This window comes from Mastigoproctus giganteus, chromosome 5 (assembly GCF_048544385.1).
Source record: "Mastigoproctus giganteus isolate SK-2022 chromosome 5, ASM4854438v1, whole genome shotgun sequence".
Lineage (NCBI taxonomy): Eukaryota > Metazoa > Arthropoda > Arachnida > Uropygi > Thelyphonidae > Mastigoproctus > Mastigoproctus giganteus.
Genome location: NC_143579.1, coordinates 73976711 through 74003777, shown reverse-complemented (window position 1 = coordinate 74003777; position 27067 = coordinate 73976711). Strand labels below are relative to the sequence as shown.

Below are 27067 nucleotides of genomic sequence, written 5' to 3'. Positions count from 1 at the left end.
ACTTTTTGGCAGTGCCATTTGTTTAAAAGTAAAGTACCGAAAAAATCCTCCTACCATTGCATTCAATTTTCTATTTACTGAGAAGATAAAATAAAAATCCTATTAAAACAAATAACTGTTATAACAGAAATATTTCCCTTTCCCAGACAATTTTCCTTATTTTTCATGCAAGATAAGTCTCATTTGAATGAAACAGACATGAACACTTCAGTGCTACAAATTATTTTCAAAGTTTGTATATTTATAGGTATTGTTTTACAAAGAAAAAAAAAAATTATATGAAAATCATGAATAGTTAGTACAGCACAAATAGAGCTAGTTTGGCTTTTTCCCTTATGGTCAAATATCATTACCTGGAACACTATCAAATGCATTCCTATTGTAAATATGCTGAGGAAGGAATAAGGGGCACCAAAACATTTGCTTGAAGGAGAATTGCAAGTTTTGAGTGCTATGACAAATGAATTCAGTATCACACCCTCACATTGACCTCTGCAACACTTTCATACTTTTAATTATTGGGCACCTGTTTAGAAATGTTTGAGTTCGAGTCCCATCTTAGACTACTGGAACTCTGACAGCCTTTGCACTCAAATTTACATTAGCTTTGTCTCAAGTGGAGGTGTAGAGTTTTTCCCTTGAGTTATTTTGGGGGTTTATCCTTCCCTGCAAACTGGCCCTGAATATAGATGGCTACAGACTCATGCACATAGATGTGGAAGACAAGCGAGAAACCACTGCATGTGTTCTGTATGAAACCCTAAGTTTAAGAACTTCCTCTCAAACAAAATACCCACCATCACATCCACTGTGGAAAAATAATAATAAATAAAAAAGCATTTAAATCAGATGTTATAAATCTTGCTTCACTTCATGAAACTAAAGAAATAAGTGCTTAATTAAAATATGTAAATAAAATAAAATAATATATAGTTATAATTAAGGAGGTGGCAAAGGAAGTGTGGTTTGGCTTGGGTTTCATTGCAGGATTATCTAGACAAGATTGCAGTAATTATTCAGACACAGCATGGGTTTGTTAAGGGGAAGTCTTATCTGGCCAATTTTATTGGATACTATGACATTGGTCACAAAGGAACTGGATGCAAAAAATAATTTTGATATCATATAATTGGATTTCTGGAAAGCTTTTGATACTATTGCACATGGAAGACTACTACAAATTGGAGCAGTAAGGCATTAAGGGCAAGTTGCTACAATGGATAAAAGAATGATTGAGTGGGAGAAGACAGAGAGTGGTTATCAATGGACACTGCACTTCATGGACTAGTGTTATTAGTGGTGTTCCCCAAGATTCAGTGTTGGGTACATTGTTGTTTTGTATATTTATCAATGCTATCGATGAAGGTATATCATGCTTAATGTCAAAGTTTACAGATGATACAAAGGTATCACACCCTCATTGGCAGGGTCGTTAATAACAGTAATGACAGTATGCTGCTGCAGCAGGATCTGGAAAAGTTGGGCAGATGGGCTGAGAAGTGGCAACTGAAGATTAACATTGACAAATGCAAAGTACTGCATGTTTGTTTGTTATTTGGATTTTATGAGCATTAGCAACTAAGGCCATATTGCTCTGGGGATATGCGGTGGTCATTCCCTGACCTTTCCGTATTTGGTGGTCATGGGCTCGAACCCCGGTCTAATCAAGAAGAGTGTGCTATGCACTGCTGCTCCTGCCCACATGGCTACGGAGGCACCAAAGTACTGCATATGGGTAGCAGTAACTCCAGAGAAATGTACCAACTGGGTGGTGTTACACTCAGGGTAGTGAAGAATGAAAGAGACCTGGGGGTAATTGTGCAGTCAGATATGAAGTTTTCTCAGCAGTGCAGACAGGCTGCCATAGTAGGTCATGGGGTCTTGTCAATGATATACAGGAATTTTGCAAGCAGGAATAAGGAGGTAATTATCTCCTTGTATAAGGCAATGGTCAAGCCACACCTTGAGTACTGCATACAAGTCTGGAAGCCTCATTTTAGGAAGGATGTAGAGTTGCTAGAACGAGTACAGAGAAGGGCAACAAGACTGGCGAGGGGAACAAAGGGGAGCTCTTACAAAGAAAAACTTAGTTTCTGCAAATTGCAGTGTCTGCAGACTAGGCATCTGTGAGGCGATCTCATTGAGGTGTATAATGCCTTGAATGGAATGAGCACGCTCAGTGCTGATGGGATTCTTCCTCTTGCTCAGATTAGAAACCTGAGGGGGCATAAACTGAAAACTCAGATTAGAAACCTGAGGGGGCATAAACTGAAAACTCAGATTAGAAACCTGAGGGGGCATAAACTGATTGGGGAAAGACAGTTGTCTAATAGATGTGCGGAAATTTTCCTTTAGCAAGTGAGTAGTTAATTGCTGGAACAAACTTCAATCTGTAATTGTAGAAGTTGATAGCTTAAATAAATTCAAGGCAGAACTAGACAAATATTTGGAATGAATGGATGGGTGAAATGGAAAGGTTTTTTTTTTTGTCTGGTGCTGTATAAACTTGCTTTCTTGCATCATATGCCTCTACTAATGCATAATGCTAATTTAGTAATTAAAAGCAATAAAAAAGTATGTATACAGTAGGTTTACAGTGTTCTTTTTTATCAACTATGGGAAGAATAGTATGGCTGATCATAGCCATAAAACATGATTAGAGAGCATGTGAGAGATACAACCATTAACAATTGATAGTGAATGGAATTAAAATGAACTGCAAAAAAAAGAGGTGGAAGAAAAAGAAAAAAGAGGGAGAATGTTAAAAAAGTAAATAAAATTAAAAAATAAAATAATATCTCTCTATACATTAAAATAATTTTCCTCCTAATGATATTTATTCAGCTAATGGGAGAAGAGGGATGCGGGTTACATGTAATATGTAACAAATACAAAAATACATAACTGAAGCTTATTTTACTGTTGTAAAACAAGCTTCTCTTTAAGTTTGGTCACGCGCTATGTTTATCTAACACAACCACACGGTACCATTCTTGATTTCCATATGTAACATATTTATTTAAATAAACTAAATGCAACAAGGCATAATATTTCAAGATTCTGTGTCTATATAATATCAGTGTAGATACACCATAAACAACTTCTAAAGAAAAACTGTGATCGTAGTGTGAAAGGCACCCGCTGATGAAAAGCCAACTAGCTTTGAAACGGTCTGTCTGGGTGGTGGCACCACCGAGACACAGTTTCAGTAAATAACAATAGTCTTTTCAATTAGTGAAACGTTACTTATTCGGGGTAGTGCAATACTTGGTAACTCGTTGTGAAGGATAAGCACAATATGAGATACAGATGAAATGATGCCTTTCACACTACAATTGTAGTTTTTCTTTGAGTTGTCTATGGTGTATCTACACCGATATTATATAGATATCATAATGTATTTATGTATTCATAGCTCAGGAAGAGACAGTGTTGAAAGCTTCTGTAAGTATTTTATTTTATCAAAAGAAGCTAGCAGGGGTCAAAGCCCCTTTGTAGTAATAATAATAAATGAAAATACGAAATGCCTATTAGTGAGGTTATGGGGAAAAAGAACATTCTATACTGGCCACCGTACAAGGTGTTACGCAATGCTCATCATGCTGCCAGATGATAGCCTCCATAATAGCATGTTTGCAGGTCCCTATGTTGCGATTAACTTTTTTATCCTCCACACACAAATGGAATGCTTCCAACAATGAACGAAAGCACTAATCATGTGTGCAGTCCAAAATCTCAGTATTAGAATCTGGATTATGATTAACATGCTGTTATGGAAGCTGTCATTCTGCAGCATAATGAGCATCTGCAAACATATTGTAATTTGGCCAGTATGGGTTATCCTGTTTCCCCAGAGCCTGATCAATAGTTAATGTCTTCAGTTATTATTATTGATTTTATTTTATTTACTTTTACAGTTTTATTCTCCCTCTCTTCCCCTTTGTATTTAATTTTAATTCTGTTCACAATCAAATTTTAATGGTTGTATCATCTTGTTTTCTTTTCTTATATGGTGATGATCTTCTATACTGTATGTGTACTTTTTTTTTTATTATTTATTATTATTTTTTAAAATTTTATTGGTTGTAGTTTTATTTTTTATAATATCTTATTCCTGCTGTACAAGACTTTTTTTCCCATTAAATTTAGATGGTTTTTGTGATATACAGACTGTGAGATGACAAATTTATATACCAGTCTTATTTTTTCTGATTGGGGGAGGAGAGAATTACTGGTGAAATAGAAGAAAACATAAGCAGAGCAAAATGGGAGGGGAGAATTACTGGTGAAATTGAAGAAAACATAAGCAGAGCAAAATGGCACTATAATGGAAGAGGCATCATCTTAACATTCCCTTTAACCCCAGGGGCTAACATCTAGTGAGTATGGGCTTGACCCAGGATCCTGGGCTGGATATTATCATTTTTCTCTTTCTTGGTGATTCCCTTCTACTTTTGACTTTCTGTCTCTGACTCTCTCTCTCTCTCAGGGTAAATCAAATTTTTTTGGCTGGTGCAGCATAAGTGTCAGGCTTCCTTGAACCATATGGCTAATAATAAATAGTTTAATGATATAGTAAAAAAAGTAATCTTATTCAACTTTAGGGCAATCAGATGTTGTGCATTAAGGTTATAGATTATAATGATTTGTAAATACTTTTAAATATTTACAAATCATTATAAAAACATAGTTCATAAAAACAAGCAAATTTTGTTGTTGTTATGTTGTTATTTGGTTTTTAGGAGCATTAGCAACTAAGGCCATATTGCTCCGAGAATATGCGGTGGTCATATCATGACCTTTCCGCATCGTCCATATTTGGTGGTGACGGGCTCGAACCCCGGTCTAATCAAGAAGCGTGTGCTATGCACTGCTGCTCCTTCCCACCTGGCTACGGAGGCGCCTGCAAGTTTTGTCACACATCAGCAACCTATGTTAATTTGAATAATACTTGAATGTGAATATGACAGAAAAATAAACATTTTATGAAAATGTTTGTTTATATTCAAAACAGAATGAAATATATAGAGTTCAAATCAAATAAAACATGAATAATGTGATTTTTAAGCAATGAATTTTAATTAATGTGCTAAGTATTTATGACTATAAATTAAATCAGATATAGATCGGTTCCCCATATTGTATTGCGGGAGCAGACCGCTCCACTTTGCTCACCCTCTATCGTGCACTTGTCCGATCTAAACTAGACTATGGGTCCCAAGTGTACGCATCGGCTAGAAACAGCGTACTCAGATGGCTGGACCCAGTTCACCACCAGGCCATCCATATTGCCACTGGAGCATTTAGAACATCCCCTGTCCAGAGTTTATATGTTGAATCAACTGAACCATCACTGTCATTTCGACGAAAGCAATTGTCTTTAAAATATACCATTAAATTAAAATCCCTGCCAGACAACCCTACGTGGATGTCCGTTTTCAAGCCACGATGGGAAAACCTATATAACACTCGTCAGACTGCCAATCAGCCTTTTGGTATCCGTGTCCAAGAGCTGCTCAGAGAGCTCGACAATGTTGCCCAGTCACCAAGGAACCACTTCCATCCTGGCATGCTCGCTTACCATCATGCAACCTCTCCCTTAAAAATTGGGGTAAGTCCATTACTCTATCTTCTGTCTACCACCAACTCTACGTTGCCCACTGGGCTGAATATTCCGACTTCTTGCCTGTCTTCACTGATGGGTCGAAGTCGGAGTTGTCTGTTGGATCTGCTGCTATCTTTCCAGGTCGTTCTATATCTGGAAAGATTCTCCAAGAATGCAGCATATATACAGCTGAGTTGTATGCTATAGTGTTAGCCTTGGACCACATTAAACCCATAGGTATCAAAGGTGTATGGTGTACACTGACACTCTCTAAGTACACTGCAGGTTTTATCGGGTATGAGGTATAATCCTCATCCATTTGTGACCCGGATTCAGCAGACGCTACACTCTCTGTCTGAGTGTTCTTTCGACATTCGTTTCTGCTGGATTTCAAGCCACATTGGGGTCGTGGGAAATGAACTGGCAGATGCTGCGGCCAGGTCACCAGAACCCCCACAGCACTTATTGCCTGTTAGTCCCCTATACAGACTACAGGCAGTTAATACACGATAAATTACTGTCCCAATGGCAACGATCCTGGCATGAGCAAGTCATAAACAAGCTCTATCAGATAAAGCCTGTAATCCGACATTGGCAGTCTAGTCTGCGCAGGAATTGCAGAGAGGAAGTTGTTTTAGCTCGCCTCCGCATAGGACACAGTCATCTTACACATGCATTTCTGCTGAGGGCAGATGACTGTCCTATGTGCGAGAACTGTGACACCTATTTAAGTATATGCCACATTTTAACCGAGTGTCCACGTTTTAGATATGAACATGGTTTTTATTTTACCGCTTTTAGTCATCTGGCTGAGCCTTATACACTCAGTCAGATTTTATCCGACAATGACAATGTGTCTGCTGTTTTTAGCTTTTTAAAATCAGTAAACCTTTTTACTCGTATTTAAAATTGAATTGTTATTCCTTTGTTCATATATTTTGTACTTTTACACCTTTTTATATCTCGACATGGTGACCTAACTACTTAGGTCACTGAATGTTTTAACTTTTTATATATGACCTGTATTTGGCGCATTATAGCCTCAGTTGCTGATGCGCCAATAAAACCCAAATCAAATCAAATTGTATTGTCTTTTTTGAAGAAATCAAATTTTTCTGTTAAGTAAAGATCCCATTATATTGCCATTTTATGACATCACTCTTCAGTTTGCTTAGAGTATAAAAATATTTTTAAAATTTATTGTTAGAGTTAACAAATTAATAAGAGCTTTGAAGCAACTTTTGTGCTCTTATTACCCTTTTTAACTTGTACATTTAACTTTTTCCTTACTTTCATCATCCTCTTCATTCCTACTTCGCCTGCAGATTCTTTTCTAAAAATACTGTTGTTATTTCTATTTCCTTGTACTTTTTATTAGTTATAAATACTTTTCATATAAGTGACAAAGTAAAAAAAAAAGTTGTTTATCAGTGTAAACTTACTTTTTTTATATAATTTTTTTTTAAATTTAAAAGTATAGATATACGTCATACTCTGGACATAAGTAGATGCTACCATTTGCTGTGATGTAATCAAAGGTACCATTTTAAACCAAATGCCCCATAAGTTACCAATGTCTACTAGACATAAAGAAGATAGAACCAGTCCAACTGGGTCAAATACAGAAACATTTACTTCTGATATCAAGAAATTTGGTTACTTGAAAAAATTAAAGGTAAGAGCTTTTTGAACTAATAACTAACCGCTATTTTCTTTTGGAACTAGCCTCTATGCATATAATGAAGTTGAATCCATATCTGAACAACCTTTATCCATTACCACGTCAACTTCCATAAATACAATGGGTACAGAAAGGATAGACAGGATGGGATGGGAGGAGGTGTTATGCTGTTAATTAAGAAAAACAAAATCAAAAGAAGTTCATCCAGTTGATATAGATGAACAGTGCACTGTTGAGTCAGTTTGGTGTGACATAAGCACTGCGAAAGCAAAAATAAGAGTAGGAGTGTGTTATAGGCCTAATGACTCGAATGAGTACAATGAACAATTGTACAGAGAAATAGTGGGCTAGTAAATCAGAATATCTTATAATGGGGGATTTTAACTTCCCAGGTATTGACTGGAACTTGTGGGTTGGTCACTCACACACTAGTAAGACTTTTGTGGATTTATTGGATGATTGTTTTCTGCAGCAGCATGTTCGAGAGGCAACCAGAGAGGGTAATACTCTTGATCTGGTTATCAGCAGTGATCATTCGTGTATTAAGAATTTGCAGATAAAGGAACCACTAGGTGGCAGTGATCACAGTGTACTGATGTGGGATTTACTTAAAGATATAATTACCATCAGGGGTAAAGGAAAGGGTTTTTGCTTCCGTAAAGGTGAGTACAATGATTTCAGACAGTTTTTTAAATTCTGTACAGTGGGATCAGCTGACGATGTTACCAACAGTAAATTCTAAGTAGGAAGCATTCAAGGAATTAATCGTGGATGCTACTAAAAGTTTCATACCTATTAAGAAATATTGTTCAAGGTTTAGGCGTAAATGGTTATCAAATGAACTAATGAGCCTCATGACAGAGAAGAAAAATGCATGGGATGCATATAAATTATCAAACGACTCAGAAGCATATGGCAGATATAAGCTAGTCTGTAATCAGGTCACAAAGGAGGTTAGGCAGGCGAAGGCAGATTACGAGAAATCTTTGGCAAAAGATGCTAAGAAAAACAGCAAGGATTTCTTTACTTATATAAACTCTAAAAGGAAGGGGATGAATCTGATTGGTCCACTTGATATCGATGGTTCGACTGTTGATGATCCTGCTCAGATAGCAAACAAACAATGAGTATTTTGCATCTACATTCACACATGAGGAGTTAAGGTTTGAAAATGGCAGAAGGTTATCAAATTGTAGCAGGGTGCTTAATGATTTTGTAATAACTGAGAGCAAAGTGGAGGAGAAATTGTTGAAGTTAAACATAAGAAAGGCACCTGGGGTGGATGGGATCTATCCAGTTATATTAAAGGAGGCAGCAAAGCAACTAAGCAAACCCTTAGCCATAATTATGAGAGCATCCTTGGACTCGGGTCAAGTCCCCACGGACTGGAGATGTGCAAATGTATCCCCAATTCACAAAGGGAGATCGAAGGGTGACACGAGTAATTACAGACCAGTTAGTGTAACTTCTGTTCCGGATAAAATAAGAGTCACTGGTTAAAGATGCATTGCAGGATCATCTAGACAAGACTGCAGCAATAATTCAGACACAGCATGGGTTTGTTAAGGGAAAGTCTTGTCTGACAAATTTGATAGGATATTATGATGTGGTTACAAAGGATGCAAAAAATAATTTTGATATCATATATTTGGATTTCAGGAAAGCTTTTGATACTGTTGCGCATGGAAGACTATTGTACAAATTGGAGCAGAATGGTATTAAGGGTAAGTTGGTACAGTGGATAAAAGGATGGTTGAGTGGGAGAAGACAGAGGGTGGTAATTAATGAGTGCTGCTCTTCGTGGACTAATGTTATTAGTGGAGTCCCACAGGGTTCGGTCTTGGGTCCTCTGTTGTTTTGTCTATTTATCAATGATATCGATGAAGGTATATCAGGCTTAGTGTCGAAGTTTGCAAATGATACAAAGTTGGCAGGGTTGATAATGACAGTAATGGCAGTGTGCTACTGCAACAAAATCTAGATAATTTGGGTAGATGGGCTGAGAGTGGTAACTGAAGTTTAACCTTGACAAATGCAAAGTACTGCATATGGGTAGAAGTAACCCGAGAGAAACGTTACCAACTGTGTGGTACTACACTTAAGGTGGTAGAAAATGAAAAAGACTTGGGAGTAATTGTGCAGTCAGATATGAAGTTTTCTGAGCAATGCAGACACGCTGCCAGGGCAGGTCATTGGGTTGTGTCAATGATATATAGGAATTTTGCTAGCAGGGAGAAGGAGGTGATTGTCCCTCTATATAAGGCAATGGTCAGGCCATGCCTTGAGTACTGCATACAGGTCTGGAGGCCTCATTTTAGGAATGATGTAGATTTGTTTGAGCGTGTACAGAGAAGGACAACAAGATTGCTGAGGGGAATGAAGGGATCCTCTTACCAAGAGAGGCTTAAGTTCTGCAAATTGCAGTGGCTGTAGACTAGGCACCTGTGCGGTGATCTGATTGAGGTGTATAAGGCCTTGAATGGGTTGAGCATGCTGAATTCTGATGGGATCCTTCCACTTGTTTAGATTACGAACCTAAGGGGGCATAAATTCAAATTAAGAAAAGACAGATGTAGAATAGATGTGCGGAAATTTGCCTTTAGCCAGCGGGTGGTTAATTGCTGGAACAAACTTCCATCTGTCATTATGGAAGTTGATAGGTTAAATAAATTTAAGGAGGAACTGGGCAGACATTTGGAGCGAATGTTGTGATTTTTTTTTTTTTTTTTGGCTGATACTGCATAAGCTCATGCACTTGCTTTCTTGCATCACATGCCACTACTACTCCTACTACTAATATGCAAGTTGCTATATAAGCATTGAAAAGCAAATTATGTAATGTAGGTAGATAATATATGAATGAGAAGTGTTATGAATTTTGCCCTTAAATCATGATTTTTAAAAAAGTCTTAGAAATTGAACCCCAGGAGCTCACATCTGGTGCGTATGGGTTTGGCACACCCAGGGTCCTGAGCTGGATATCATCATTCTTCTCTTTCTTTGTGATTTCTTTCTACTTCTCTCTCTCTTTCAGGGTAATAGGGAAATTTTTTTTTCTGGCTGGTGCAGCATAAGACTCAGGCTTCCTTGCATCATATGCCTAATAATAATTTCTGCTTCACTTCATTTCTCATCTCTAGTCAATGAATTGGTCATTAGGTGTGTTAGTTTACATTGCATAAAATATGTGGAATGCATGAAATGATATATTACAGTCAGAATATAAGATATAATCTTGTTAGTTGTGCTGTAACTCTAAACCATATGTGTGTATACATATTTCATATTATCACTACATATTTCACTTTTAATTACAAACACTGCATTAGGGCTACCTTACTTATTTTTGTGGAGGATCTATCATTTTCACCCTCCTTTTTAATAATTTTTTTTTTTTTAAACTCTCTTTAGAAGTTCCCTTTAATTTTTGTCTTCCATAACTGTATGTATTGAAACAGTAATTTGGTACATAATCTGGTGTGGTCCCGCCCCCCCCCCCCCCCCCCCCGATAAAATACCTGTACAAGCACTCTCCGACTTATGTAATACTCGACTTATGGAAATTCTACTTTACGTAAGTTTTTGCAAGCCGATGGAAACTTAAAAAAATCTTGGAAACGTATTTTGCATCCCGGGAATAAATGGAGGTATCATGAAAATATTGTAACGTGAACCCAATGACGAATTGGTTTTTTTGGTAATTCGTTCCAAGACCTCGGAAGTTAATTTTCGCTATATAACTAAGCTATTTGTCTCTCTAAAGTGGCATTTTTATAATGGAAACTACACTACACTTTCATTGTTATTATATGTTCCATTATAAGAATCAATTCTGAATGCCTTTGTGATATTTTTCTAAAATACATTTTTGAAAAATATCACAAAAAAGTGGTTACTACCAAAAAGCAATAAAAACAATTTGCACTTTCCAGTTTGTTGGGCTTTCCTGTTAGTGCAAGCTATTATAAACAGGTAGTATAACTGGTCAACCCTTCTCCTTCTCTTCCATCATGCAGCATGATTGATGACTTTTGAGGTTATGATGAACATCGTGGCGAGATCCAATCTTCCTTACATTTCGATGGTACAGCTCTAAAATGGTGTTTGCAGGCCGCCTGCTAGTTAGTATGCCGGACCGAACCTATTGGTAACTCTCTAGGAGGATCAGCTAGTGTATAATCTTGCTACCTCTACTATGCCAGACAGTGACTGGAGGGAGTCCGAGTAGTGTGTATGCGGGGGGGGGGGGGGGGGAGTGAGGAGAATGTCGAGGCCACGTTATGTCAAGGATCTGGGTATGTTCTTACCACGTGTAAGCCATATCCAAAAATTTCATTACTTCATACAGCATGTTCCACCCACTTTTTCTTACTATTGAATGCACCATGAATTGTCAAACTAATAGAGTAAGCTTATCTGCGAAAAGATGTAAACCTCCCAAACACTCCTAATTCATTTCACAAATATACGTGGTCTGAATTCTAATCTCAACAATGTCCATTTCCACTTGCAGTCTGCCAAACCCCATGTACTTTTTCTGACAGAATCTCAGTTATCGGTTGATTCAACTACTGCTCATCTCAGTTGCCCAAGTTATTTGCTGTATGATTCCTTTTGCCTCAAAGGTGGTACTTGTGCAAATGTCCGTTCTGATATTCACTGTCAGAGACTTGGTAATTTGAAATCTCCTCTTTTCGATCTTCTCTGGCTTAAAATCTCTCTACCTCATAGTGTCAAATTCATCTGTTGTCTCTACCGTTCTCCAAACTCCACTAATCACTTGGAGCTCTTTGACTTCCTCTCTTTGCAACTTGACTTTCTCCAGTCCAACTTTCCTAACAGTGACGTAATTTTCCTTGGTGATTTTAATGTTCACAACTCCAGCTGGCTTCCGTTTTCTAGTCACACCGACCCAGCTGGCTGAGATGCTGAAGCTTTTGCAATTACTAATGACCTTGCACAGAGTGTTTATTTACCTACAAGAATACCGGACAATCCTAACCATTCAGCCAACACGCTTGATCTTTTTCTCACAAACAAACCAATTTTCCTTGGTCGGATTACTGTTTCAAAACTTCTGAAACATTTGCTCAGATCGCGTTTGTGAAATTATTATTTCAGGAATGGAATCCTTTATCCCACACTCCACTTTAAAATCTCGTCCTTTATCCAAACCTTGGTTTTCCAATAATTGTGCTAAGGCTGTTCAAGAGAAGAACGTTGTATGTCGTAATTGGCTTGTTTCTAATTCTTCAGTTTCATTTTCTGCCTACACCAAAGCTCGCAACAATTGTAAAGCAGTTATTAATCAGTCCAAAGTAGAGTTTGAACGGGCTAAGATAGAAAACTTGCTTCTTGCCCTAATGGTAGCCGAGCATTCTGGTCTCTTGCCAAAACTATTGGCCGCAACTTTTTCCCATCTCTGTCCAAACTAGATGGTTCTGTTGTCACTTCAGATAAGGATAAAGCTGACCTGCTAGCATCCCATTTTTCTTCCAACTCTTGTATTAATGATCTTGGTAAAACACCTCCCACCATTCCCAACATGCTCCATTCAATGCCTCCTGTGGTCTTCCATCAAAAGGATGTCAGAAGGATTTTGACGAATCTTGATGCTAAGAAAGCTCCAGATCCCAATGGTATTTCTCTACTTGTTTTCAAAACCTGTGCTCCTGAACTTGTGTTCTTTGCTGCCTTTTTTCACTTTCGTATTCCAAAGGTGTTTTTCCTTCTGCTTGGAAATTTGCTCATATCCAGCCAGTTCCTAAAACGGATGACAAATCCCTTCCATCCAATTATCGTCCCCATTGCAATTCTACTCTTTCTAAAGTAATGGAGAAATCAATTAGCCGCCAACTCTTAAACTACCTAGAAACCTTCCATCTGATCAACGATTGCCAGAATGGATTCCTTCAGTGTCGATCCCCTGGTGATATTCTGGCTTACGTTACCCATTTATGGACTAATTCAATGGAAAAGTTCAGCGAAACACAAGCAGTTGCTCTTGACATCTCAAAGGTTTTTGATCATGTTTAGCATAAAGGTCTTCTTAGCAAGCTTCCATTTTATGGTTTGCCAACTGTTTTTTGTAATTGGTTATCCTGTTTTCTCTCTGATCGCTCATTGAGGGTGATGGTGGATGGCTCTCTGTCTTCTAACTTCTCCACTAATGCCGGTGTCCCCCCAAGGTTCAGTTCTTTTCCCCACGCTTTTTCTCTTGTATATTAATGACTTTCCATCGACTGGAAATCCTATCCATAGTTTTGCCGATGATAGCACATTGCATTCCACTTTCCATTTTGAGAAACCTTGCCCTGCTCAATCAGCTTCAACTTCTCGAAAATCTGCTACCAATTCCTTAAATGCCAATCTCCAGGTAATTCTACAGTTGGGCAAAGACAACTTAGTTAATTTCAAACCTTCTAAAACTCAGTGTTGTCTTATATCTCGCAAAAAAGATTCTTCTACTTCTATGCTAATCTTTGGTGACACTCCAATTTCTAGGCAAAATGATATCTCTCTTTTGGGGATTACCCTGGCTTCTAATCTCTCTCTCTTGGCACAAGCACATTACAAATATTGCTTCCTCTGCATCTAAAAAACTTGGTTTTCTCTTTCGTTCTCGGCGTTACTTTTCTTCAAAACAGCTGTTCACCCTATACAAATCGCAAATCCACCCTCCCATGAAATATTGTTCCCACATCTGCGGTGGTGCCCCCAAAACCTCTTTCAGGCTTCTTGATTCCATTCAGAAGAGGGCAGTTAGGTTAATTAATGATCTATCTATAACAGTCTCTCTCCACTTGCTGTCTCATAGACATACTGTTTCTGCTGCATGCCTCTTCTACAGATATTTCCATGGGCACTGTTCTTCTGTATTGGCTTCTATAATTCCCACTCTCTTTCAAAACAGTCTGAACACGTGCTGCCACCAGCCAACATCCACTTACTCTCCAACTTCAAACTCACAGAACCAACTTTTTATCTTCCTCTTTTATTCATTCAACTGCCGTTTTCTGGAACAACCTTCCTTCATACGTATTTCCTGAAAATTACAGTCTACAGAAGTTCAAGTCTAGTGTCAACAAATATCTTCTTTCATCTTCTCAACCTCCAACCCAAGCATGGTACATGGTACTATAGGTTCTAATACCTCTCGTGTTTGGGGTTTACATAAAAAAAAAAGTAAACTCGATCTTATTGTATTTGCGATAATACCGATAACTGGAATTCTGTGGGTTTTTACATTATGATATTATGGTGATGGGGGAACCCTTGGTGCCGTTTGACACTAAACACACTCTACAGTATTATGGTGAAATGAGTTCCCCTTCACTGAAATATTCAATCATATAAAAAACAAATAAATTTTCAGAATCTTTTCTTCATTCCTATTTACTTATTACAATGGCAAAGGGAAAGGAACCAATGGAAAGTGCACATGCTGGCAGTACTAGGAAACGAAACAAAATTGATTTTAAAATTAAGATTATTAATTAAGAAGTATGAAGCAGGACAAAGTTTGTCATTTATTGCACCAAATTAGGTTTCGCTGCTTCAACAGTGAATACTATTTTAAGGGACGGTGCATGTATAAAAGAACATGTTAAAGAATCGATGCATTTAAGATCAACAGTGGTCACAAAACAGCATTCAGGTGCTATATCCAAGATGGAAAAGCTATTAATAATATGGATGGAAAATCAGATTCAGAAACAAGTGCCCCTGAGTCCAATGGCCATTCAAGCAAAAGCAAGAAGTATTTATGAAGATATTAAGAATAAGTACGGCAAACCCCAAGCCAAGCTCATGGTAAGCATTGGGTGGTTTAGTAGGTTCATAGTGCTGGTTTCCAAAACATTAAAGTATGCAGTGAAGTTGCCAGTGCCGATTCTGCAGCTACAGAAAAATTTTGCAATGTGTTGGAAAAAAACCCTTCTAAATCTCCACAGCCCTCAACTTCCTCAGTGGCATGCTTATCAGCTGGAGAATTAATTCTGGCAACAATGCTTGAAAGGTAAAACTTGCTGATGTTATGCCTGTCTCCTCTCTCTTTTTGTAATTTTGTACACTTTTGTAATTTTTCCTGCACATAAGATAAAAAAATTGAATAAATAATGCTATTCACATGTTCATCAAACATTTCTTTTTTTGCTTCAATAAAATTCAGCACGCACAGCTGCATAAGCATTTAGGGAAATTCCAACTTACATAAAATTCGACTTACATAGAGTTCCACAGAACACAACCCCTATGTAAGTCGGGGAGGGACTGTATTATGTATCAACCTTTTGTAGTTTGCATCAAACCTTTTCTTTCCCTTTTACTTTTATTTCATTATATTATTTGTCTATCTTCAATTTGATGCTCACTATTTCTCTTTGAAAATAATCATTATTTTTATTTTTCCCTTAATAGCTTCTTTCCTTTTAATTGGCTCTTTGATTTGATTCAGCCTTTAATTTCAGATAATTAGGCATCTTTTAGATTCTTCACATTCTTTTTCTTTTTCACCTTAATTTTTCTTTTTCTTAATTCCTCTTTCTATTAATTTTGGCAGCTTGTGTCTTTACAGTTCCATCTATATGCATTTTTCTATCACTTCACACTTAATTTTAACTTAATTATATATATAGTAGGGCCTCCGTAGCCAAGTAGTCAAGAGTGGGGATGCAATAGCACACACACTCTTTGAGTAGACTGGGGCTCGAGCCCCTGCCTGCTAAATACAGTCGATCTGACAACCTGCACTGGACCAGCATAACAGATTATGATTAAGAAGGCTTTCATCCAGCAGTGAATTGACAAGGGCTTATAAGCAGTAAAAGTAGGCTGGGTAAAGAAAGAATAGCATATAAACAATAGGAAAAAAAGTTTAAATAAATTTGAGAAACTCAAAATGGCTAAAATCTAAAACTCAAATAGTATAATAGATAAAGCTATAAAGGAGAATGGCCAGAGTTAAATATTACAAAAATCCAGTGGTAAACTGGCTGCATGAGAAATTGCAGAAAGCTGAACCACACAAAAAAATAATATAGTAAAGTGAAGTTGCCTCTGTTTTTGTTGTGTGTGACAGCATCTGCTTAATATATGTTTTTTTTTTTTTTTCCCCACTAATTTCCTTTATTTTTGAATTTCTCCATTCTTGTACTTGAGTATGGTGGCACAGTGTGGTGTAGTGCAAACCAATTTGCAATATAATGTTTCCATATATTATAAAATCTGGAAAAGATAAGATACTTACTTTGTGTATTGCATATGGATGTGATTTTCAGTTTTAAGTTGTTGGAAATATGATGTAATCAGATGATTACAAACAAGTGAGAATAAGAACAATGTGCAGTGCCCAGAAATGCTACTCCAACTGGATCTAGATAAGTTGGGCAAATGAGCTGAGAAGTGGCAACTGAAGTTTAACATTGACAAATGCAAAGTACTGCATATGGGTAGCAATAACCAAAGAGTAATGTACCAATTGTGTGGTACTACACTTAGGAAAGTGAAAAAGACCTGGGGGTAATTGTGCAGTCAAATATGAAGTTCGTTGAGCAGTGCAGATGGGCTGCCAGGGCAGGTCATGGAGTCTTGTCAATGATATATAGGAATTTTGCTAGCAAGGACAGGGAGGTGATTATCCTGTTATACAAGGCAATGGTCAGGTCACACCTAGAGTACTGTGTACAGGTCTGGAGGCCTCATTTTATGAAGGATATAGAGTTGCTAGAATGGGTACAAAGAAGAGCAAGAAGGTTAGTGAGGGGAAACAAAGGAGTGCTCTTACCAAGAAATGCTGAAGTTCTGCAAATTGCAGTGCCTGAAGAGTAGCACCTGCAAGGTGATCTGATTAAGGTTTATAAGGCCTTGAATGGCTTGAGCAAGCTGAATGCTGATAGAATTCTTCCTCTTGCTCAGATTAAGAACCTGAGGGGACACAGATTCAAATTGAGGAAAGACAGTTGTAGGATAGATGTGCAGAAATTTGCCTTTAGCCAGCGGGTAGTTGATTGGTGGAACAGACTTTCATGTTTTGTTGTGGAAGTTGATAGCCTAAATAAATTTAAGGCTGAGCTGGACAGGCATTTGGAACAAATGGAGGGGTGAAATGGGTTTTTTTTTTTTTTTTGGCTGATGCTTCATGAGCTTGCTTTCTTGTATCGTATGCCTCTACTAATGCTAAAGAAATGCAGAAATAGCAAGTATTCAGAAATGAAGAAGTTGCTTCCGTAGCCAGGTGGGCAGGAGCAGCAGTGCATAGCACACGCTTCTTGATTAGACCGGGGTTCGAGCCTGTGCCCGCCAAATACAGCGGATGTGGGAAGGTCAGGGAATGACCACTGCATATCCCCTGAGCAATGTGGCCTTAGTTGCTAATGCTCCTGAAAACCAAACAACAACAATCAGAAGTGAAGATAGTGTCCAGTGCTGTTTTTGTAAAAAAAAAAAAAAAAATGCTGTATTCTTATATTCCAGAATGCAAAATGTTGCATTCTTGTAAATTCCAGAATGCAGTCCTCCCTATTCCTTCCTGTTTATCTTACAATTGAAACTGGCACCTGTTTTACTACCAACGTGCCAGAGTGGGCTGTTATTCAGCCTTTATTTAGCGCAACGATTTGGCAGAATACAGAGCCAGTTTGACCATAGTTTTATTGTAATTTGAACATTCTTTTCCAGTGGCATAGGCATAATAATTTACTTTATAAATTACATAATAATGTATCAAAATAATATTTTATTAATCGAACATTAAATCCCATTTGAATATAGTATGTATACATACCATATCCAAAATGCTGAATACATGTTTTCTTTTGCCTACAAACAATGTTACAAACCTTTTGTAACAATAGACATGATATGCGAAGAACAGTATGCTGCTCTCAAATTTCGTTTCCATCTCCAAAAAAACATTAGCTAAAGTGTATGAAATGTTAAGAGGCTTATGATGAATCTGTGCTTCCATATAGCACAACTCGCAATTCGTTTAGAATGTTTAAAGATGGATGTGATTCAATCACAAAATTCTGTGGTTCCAGAGCTCCAACCATTGTTGTCACCGCAGAAACTATAAACACTGCATCTGTAATTGTGAGAAAAGATCATCATATAACAGTAAGGCAACTGGCAGGGATGATGAGAATAACAGTAGGTAGCATGCATGGTATTCTCCATGAATTTGCATATGACACGTGTTTGTGCATGCTGGGTTCCAAGACACTCATACTTGAGCAACAGCAAGTTCGGATGAAGGTTTGTCAGGAGCTGCAGTGGATGGTTACTGAAGATGGTGAAGTTCTGCACAAAGTGATAATGGCTTCATTTCAACCCAGAGAGTAAGCAACAAAACTCTGTTTGGAAGTCTGTCATTGTCAACACCAAAAAAAGCAAAAGTTATGGCTGCTACAGAAAAGGTTATGGTTATTCTTTTTTATTTATTTATTTTTTTTTGACTTACCAGCACATTGTGCCATTTCATACAGCTGTTATGGGACCTTACTACAGAACTGTACTGCACACTTTGTGAACCACATTCGTCCCAAACAGCCACAATTGCGTGCAGTTGGTTTGATGCTGCATCATGACAATGAGACCTCACGTTGCTCGTACTGTCATCATTAATGTACTTAGCCAGCATTAATGTCAAATGTGCTCCTCATCCACCTGACAGTCCTAACCTTGCACCCTGTGATTTTTTTTTTTTTTTTTTTTATTTCCCAAGTTAAAGAAGGAGGAGCTGTGAGAAGAAACTTTCCAGTCGTCAGAAGTTGCAAAGACATCGCAAGTCCTGATGTAGCCAAGTGGTCATTAGCCAGAGTAGAGTAGCATGTGCTCTTTGAGTGGACCAGGGTTCAAGCCCATGACTGCTAAATACAATTAATGTTTGTATTGATGATTTATTGTAACTGGTGGTCGTGCCAGAGTATAAACAAGAAATAAGGAGCGAAGCAATTCTCAGATGCATGCCAAAAAATGGCTTCCACCATGTTTTTGAAGAATGGTAAAAATGTTTAAGTGAGTTTCATCAAATGGGGTCTACTTGGAAAAACACCATCAAAATATAGATGAATAATAAAGGTATGTTGTTGTTGGGGGGGGGGAATTAAGATCATTCTTTATTGGTGCGTGCATGTGCATTTTAAAGTAAACCCAAAGATGATTAAAGAAAATGTGATTTATTATCAGAATAATTAACAAATAATAGTTTATAAAAAATTATAGAAGTGTCCTCTGTTATTAGCAATACATAAGTTCACTCTCTTTATCATGTTGCAAGTGATGGACAAACACCTGCAACATGATAAAGATAATAGCCTATTTATTATTCTATTTTTATTTGGTTAAATTCAGAATGAGGACACAGATTCTTTACAAGAGAAAATCACAATAATTTAGCATTTGTCCAATTTTACGAATATTAGCAGGTCTCGATCACACATGTTATCTGTCCAACATGTCTAGTAAAGTTTTGAGACAACAGGATTCTCATAATGTTTTTTATACAATGTCATTGAATTACCATTCTGAAGTAAACCAAATTTAGTTAAAATCAGACAAATAGAAATCGGGCAATTATTATTATTATTTTTTTATTATTTTTTTTCCCACACAAATTGTATGGAAAAAATGCATAAATTCATTAAAAAATTCATAAATTAAATGTAGTTTTAATTCAGTATTGTTAGCTTTTGACAGTGCGTGCATGTTTCACGTGTGTTATGCAAGATTCATGAATATCATGTTGTGAAGAAATATGTATATTCAGAGAAAAACAGCATTTAAATAAAAAGTAATATGAGATGTTAATAAACATTGTGCAGCCTTAACGAAACTAATTGTAATTAAACTAAGCTTAGAGAATATAAACATAGAATTTTATTAAGCATTCTGTAAAATTATAATCTTAACAATTGATTGATAATTTACTTTTCGTTTCTTTAATCACAGAAAATAAAAAAAAAACATTTTAATTTAAGAAAAAAATTGACTGTTTTAAAAATAAACACTGCATACATTAACCAACTTGTTTAGTATTAGTAGCAGCAAATGATGCAAGAAAGCAAGCTTATACATCAATGACAAAAAAAAACTTCTCACATCACTTGCCCATTGCCCTCTTGAATAGTTTATTTATTTCTTTCTTGAATTTATTCACACTACCCACTTCCACAACAACAGATGAAAGTTTGTTCAAAAATCAACCACCTGCTGGCTGAAGGTGAACTTACACCCATCTGTTCTGCAACTATCCTTCCTTGATTTCAGTTCATGATCTCTTTTCGGTAGTCTGAGCAAGAGAAAGAATGCCATCAGCATAGCTTGCTCAGTCATTCAAAGCCTTAAACACCTCAATCAGATCACCTCCTCACAGGTGCCTGGTGTCCAGACACTGCAATTTTCAGAACTGAAGCCTTTCTTGGTAAGAGCATCCCTTTGTTCCACTCACCAATCTCATTGCCCTTCGCTGTACCCATTCCAGAAGATCTACATCCTTCCTAAAATGAGATCTCCAGACCTGTCTGCAGTACTCAAAATGCAGCCTAACTATTGCCTTGTACAATGGGATAATCACCTCCTTATCCCTGCTAGCAAAATTCCTATATTTATCATTGACAGAATCGCATGAGCTGCCCTGGCAACCTATCTGCACTGCTCAGAGAACTTTGTATATCTGACTGCACAATTACCCCAGGTCTTTTTCATTTCCCACTACACTGAGTGTAGTGCTACATTAATCTAGAATTATTGCTACTTACTACAGTACCTTACATTTGTCAATTTGACAGTGTATTGATTAATAAACACATTAATCAAACTTTTCATTATAAGATTCTTACTTATAAATGATATAATAGTGCATATAGATAACGTCACTGTTTTATTTTAACATGAATCTCATGTATTTTGTTATACTACTATTGTCTATTTGTATGAGATTTTATCCTGCCATATTCCCCCTCCTCCTCCCACACAAAAAGAGCCCTGAGTTAACTGCATAAACAAAACTAAAAATACAGTAGGACTTATTGTTTTGATACATGTAACAATCTATGCAGAAATATAAATCAAAGAGGTCACATGATGTGTGCAGGATAGCACCATAAAGTTGGGGTACCCTATTAGTGACCAAATCAGTTCGCTGGCAGTGGGGAAACAGAAAAGATCAAAGATCTCATGAACTTCCAAAGAAGATGATAGTCAGTGCTTGGGTTATTATTTGTTATTTGTTTTTTTTTTTTTTTAGGAGCATTAGCAACTAAGGCCATATTGCTCCAGGGATATGCGGTGGTCATTCCCTGACCTTTCCGCATCCTCTGTATTTGGCGGGCATGGGCTCGAACACCGGTCTAATCAAGAAGCGTGTGCTATGCACTGCTGCTCCTGCCCACCTGGCTATGGGGGCGCCAGTGCTTGGGTAACAGATGCTACAACACAGAGGATGGCTGTGCCATTTCTAAGTATTATTGTCATTCTTTAATGCACATAAACACTTATGAAGAGAAGCAACTACAGCTAAAAATCTAAGGTGTAGAGTGAGGTGTTCGACATTTTAAGTGGATTAGAAAGTGTAATCGTCACCAAACAGTGGAATGCATTAACTACTGCATTTAATGTGAGAACATTATGAATCATTACAACCTTACCTTCACCATGCAGAGAGTGCTTTAAAGAATACACTGTGATTAGGAGAAAACAGAAGCCACTGAATAGGACATCAGACAACTAAAAGGATCATGTGTTGTATGATGAGTCCTGATTTATAGTTTTTGATACTGGTTGAAAAGTGCACAAATGGAAGAAATTGCCACCTCTATATCCCACCGCATATCCCAGAGCAATATGGCCTTAGTTGCTAATGCTCCTTAAAACCAAATAACAAACAAATAACAATGGAAGAAATCGTACAAGCACTGGAACCATCCTTTTGTGTACCAACAGTATAGGCTGATGGAGGAGGCATAATGGTGTGGGACAAGTTTTTGTGGCATATCCTTGGTCCCCTTATCCCACCCAGTAAAGGACACTTAATTCTGAGAGAATATCTGAACATTATTGCAGGTGCTCAGATCAAGTACATAAGTATGCCTCAGCAATGATGCTTCTTTTTCCCTATACTCAGGGGTACTTTTAACATGGATAGTGCAACTTGCACTGTACCAACTGTGAAAGAGTGATTGGAGAATATGAGGAATACTTCAAAGCATCTGCCTGCCCAGCCCAATTCTCAGATTTTAGTCTCATTAAGCATCTATGGGATGAACTGGAAAAGTGTGTTCATCAGCACAATCTTCTGCCCACATCACTTCAAAAATTGAGGATAGTTTTGTTACACAAATGGTTTTATATTCCTTGTGTCACTTTTCAGCACCTTGTTGATCCCCTCTTGTTGATCCACATTGTGTTAAGAGTATTGATTTGGGACAGTTGTGGTCCAAATCAGTCCTCTGACACAGTGAATGGCCACTTCATTAGCTCTTGGTGCTAATTTAAACATCCACTAATTTTAATATCACTATTGCCATTTACAAAATTGTCAAATGAAACTCTTCCAGTTACACCCAAAAAAATTACTTTTTTTTTTTTTTTTGTTATTTATCTGCTATCTGCTATCGTCCAGCCATTCCTTAAATCCTTCATGATTAAGATCTTTAGCAAACTGTTCAGCCTTTGTCGTAAGTGTTCCACTTAAATGGGTTTTTTTTTTTTTTTTTTTTTGGCTGATGCTGTATAAACTTGCTTTCTTGCATTGTGTGTCTCTACTAATACAATGCATTGTTCTATGTCTAGATAACCTGCACTTCTTATTCATTTTCTACCACTGTGGGATTGGGTATGTTCTGCTATTACTTTCAACATGTAAATACATGTATATGTACAGTAAACCCCCGCTATTCGCGGTCACTGATTTAATATAAAATGAAACCTAAAAAAATGCGAATTTTAAAGCGGCGTGAACATTTTCCACCATAAAAAAACATGGGCATGGCTAAAATTATCTTTCCCGGTCAAAACAGTGGGTGGGGGGAGAGGGGTGACAAAATCGCGAGCGTGGATGTTTCTCGCTAATCGTTGTTCAGTATGTGTTATGCACTTGTCATGGAAGGTTTCGTCATTTGCTTTTAATTTCTATGATTAAATTGATAAATTTAATCAATTTATAAATTGATATACTTACAAAAGTGATAAATCTACCGTTTTGCAGTGTAAAACAGACTTTTTCTAGTGTGTTAATGGAAGAAAGTTGACTTTATTGTGGACAAGTTCTTTCTAACCTGTATAAAAATATGGTTACGAATAACAAGGGAAATGTGAAAAGATCAAAGAAGGTGATGACATTAGCGAATAAAATTGAGTTATTAGATAAAATTTCTAATGGTGAGTGTCTCCTCAGTGGCAAAACATTATAAAATCAATGAGTCAATGGTACAATCAATCAAGAAATCAGAAGAAAAAATCCACCGTAGTGTCCATGAAAACGTGCCAATTGCTTCAAAAATTTGCTCTGTAACTCGTGATGTAAAATTAGAAAAAATGGAAAAGGCTTTAAATCTGTGGATAGAAGACCAAACTCAAAATAAAGTTCCGTTAAGTTCACTCATCATTCGTGAAAAGGCAAAACTCCTTTATCAACACTTTAGTGAAACTGGTGATAGCACTGGCGGGATACGTTTTTTAGTTAGCAAAGGTGCTGGTTGAAATATTTGTTTGAAATTTCTAATAAATATTACATTTAATATTAAATTGTTTCGTATTTTCATTTCGATTCCATATGTTGCATTTCACTATGTACTGTCTATGTACATAGTCATATTATGAAGGTACATATAATACATACATAGACAAAATTTTAGACCAGTTTTTCTTATATTTCATACTTTGGAACGGAACCTCCTTTATTACTATGGGAGCCATAACTCAGTATTCGCGTTTTCGGTATTCGCGGCATTTCTCAGGAACGTAACCCCGCAAATAGCGGGGGTTTACTGTATTTACAGTTGAAACTAAAATAGGCTAAATGTGAAATGTGGCAATGATGCCCATCCTGCACAATCTATATACAGTACATTCTCGATTTTCCGGGATAGATGGTAAAAAACAAATCCCAGATAATCGATTTCCCGGTTAATCCAAAAATACAAAAGTCCCCAACATATGTAAAAGATACTTTCCTGGACTTAGTTGAGTTTTATGTAACTCGGGAATGACTAGTAACATATTGCTACTATATTATTATTGACAAATCTAAATTCAGCGCGATACTTGTTAATGTTTGACCATTTTCATACATTCTTATTAGTTTAACTTTCTGATCCAAATCGATCGCTTTCCTTTTGTTGGTAGATTTACTAGTACCGCTGTCATTTATTCTCTTAGTCGGCACCATGATAACAGTCAAAATGAAATTTTCTGCAAAGAACTGCACAGGGTTAAGGCGAAAACTCACTATTAATATCCCGCGTGAGCTCACATTTTACTAAAGCACATTTCTGGAGGTCAAGAAAAAATTTGCATTTTCCGTTTTATTGGGCGTTTCTGTTAGCGCAATCTATTATAAACGGGTAGTAAACTCAATCATATTGCATTTGCAATAATACCGATAGCTGGAATTCTGTGGGTTTTTACGTTATTATGATGAATTGTGTGTCCCCTTCACTGAAATCTTCAGTCGTATATAAAAAAAAAAAACCATAAATAATTGTAAGAATCTTCTCTTTCCTATTTTTTTGCTCGTTACTCCAGTCTCACTTGTGCAAATTGTGTGTGCTGTGATCGTCGTTATTGATTGCTTATTATTATTTTTTTTGTTGTTGTTTTAAATTTTACAATCCCAAAAAAAAAATAAAATAAATAAAATAAAAAATTGAGTGAAAACAAATTTACATAAATCTGTAGTTGCGTAAGTCGGGGACTTATTGTATCGAAAATTGTTCAGCAACCTACTTAAAAAATATGGCATTAGACAAAAAACTTACCACATACTATTTGTGTGTCCAATATGATGCTTTCCTTTATTTTTTCTATGTCGATTTTAAATCTAATAGCTTCCCTTTATTTTTTCAATGTTACGTATGGTTTGGTCACCAACATTATAATGGTTCATTAGAGATTTAACGGATGCACCGTTTTCAAACTTTTGAATAATTTAAAGTCTTTGTTTAACTGAAAGCACAACTCTTTTGTGTTTCCCCATCATTTTCGTGATTTCTAAACAAAAAAAAATATATATTTACTATAAAAAAATTTTGACATCCCTGACATAAATAATGAAACAAAATTTGTCTTTTTACCGTGAGACAGAACACAACAATCAGCGTGATGCACTAAAACAAACTAAGCATTTATTTGGGATTTTTTTGTGTTTTTTTTTGAGCGGTGGGTGTGAAGACATTGGGGGTTGCAAGATAATAGGCACATTAATCTCCCAATGATGACTTATAACGCCATGTGTCTCTTATTTACGACTTCTAAAACATCTGTTTATACCTATTCTGGCTATTACTTGAATTTTATGATTTCTGGTTGGTTTTTTTTTTTTTTTTAATTTGGAGTCTTGAGTGTACTGGTTAATCCGATCCCGGTAAATCGAGAGTCTGCTGTATAATGAAACCTCCTAAAGCAAACTGTTTTTTATTGAGCATCATTGTAGAGATATTTGTTAAAATTAATTAAAGTTTAATATTGTATGAATATATTTGAAATGAATATAAACTGCTTTGTTTAGAGCGTTTCATTTTCTTTATGGATTATCAGATCACTTGGTAGTTTAGTCCATATTCACCATTTTTGCTCACATAGAATTATTTTAATATAATTGTATACAACCACTCCCTCCCTCTCCTTTGTCAGGGGATCTCTCCCTTTTTAAATTTATGCAAACAGCAAGAAATTTAATTTCTTAAACTAACATGTAATCAGTCTAATGCATAGGAAAATTTTCAACAGTATATTCAACTTGAGGGAGAACCTGTATGCAGGAACAAACTTCAGTTAAACCTTCATGGCGAGCTACATAAATGTCCACCATTTCTCACTATTGTGTGAAAATTGTATGTGTCAGCATGGCAATATTGTCATCATCCTTCAGTCAAAAAGCTGGACACCCAAATATTCACTAAAGCAGTTATTGAAAGTAATTTCACACATCACATAGCATTCTTATTGAAGTATGGTATATTTATGAACATGGAAAATCCCCATAGGAAACTGGTCAAAGTTTCCCATTGGTAGTGTTATTTATTTTATTATTTTTATTTTTATTTTTTTTGAAAGAAATGTATTGCAGTTGTATACCTTTTATTTTATGTAAAGTATTACAAACTAAATACTATACAGATTAGCAACAGGACTGGTTTTTTTTTCTTTCAGCAAGTGTTTTTCAGTTTAGCAATTTTATTGCCTTCCTAAATGATATGTGCCAGTGGACCTGTATTGAACACAGGACCGTACTTATAAACAGTCACATGAAGCCTCGTGCCTCACCAGAGAGGGGGAGGGCCTCGCATGGCCTCTGTAATCTCAAATTTTTAAAGCGACCTCTGTATTGCAACGTTTGTGTTTAAACAGATTGATAAAAATAATTGTTTTTTCCTGATTATATTTATATATGCAAGTTTTTTTCTTTTTGGATTCTGGACCGCTGGTATCTTTAAAGGGGGCCCCATAAGAGGCTTACCTCCTCGCGATAAGGTCCTGATTGGACAGCCCAAATAAGTTCCTTACTGGCAGTAGCGAGCCTATTAACAACATATTGTGCCATTTACTCCTTGAGAGTGTATCAC

At 36.7% G+C, this 27067-nt stretch overlaps 1 protein-coding gene across 5 annotated transcripts in view; it reads left to right on the top strand.

Moving 5' to 3' along the window:
* Nucleotides 1-27067, top strand: part of LOC150085489 (uncharacterized) — a 265026-nt gene that overhangs the window by 36707 nt on the left and 201252 nt on the right. For 3 of the 5 annotated variants that reach the window (XM_090374071.1, XM_090374069.1, XM_090374072.1), the window contains exon 2: nt 7081-7280. In XM_090374071.1, the coding sequence (XP_090230197.1) occupies nt 7161-7280 (120 nt within the window). In that variant the 5' untranslated portion in view covers nt 7081-7160. The remainder of the gene's footprint in view (nt 1-7080; nt 7281-27067) is intronic. The other 2 variants (XM_090374070.1, XM_090374073.1) reach the window with 1 other exon arrangement.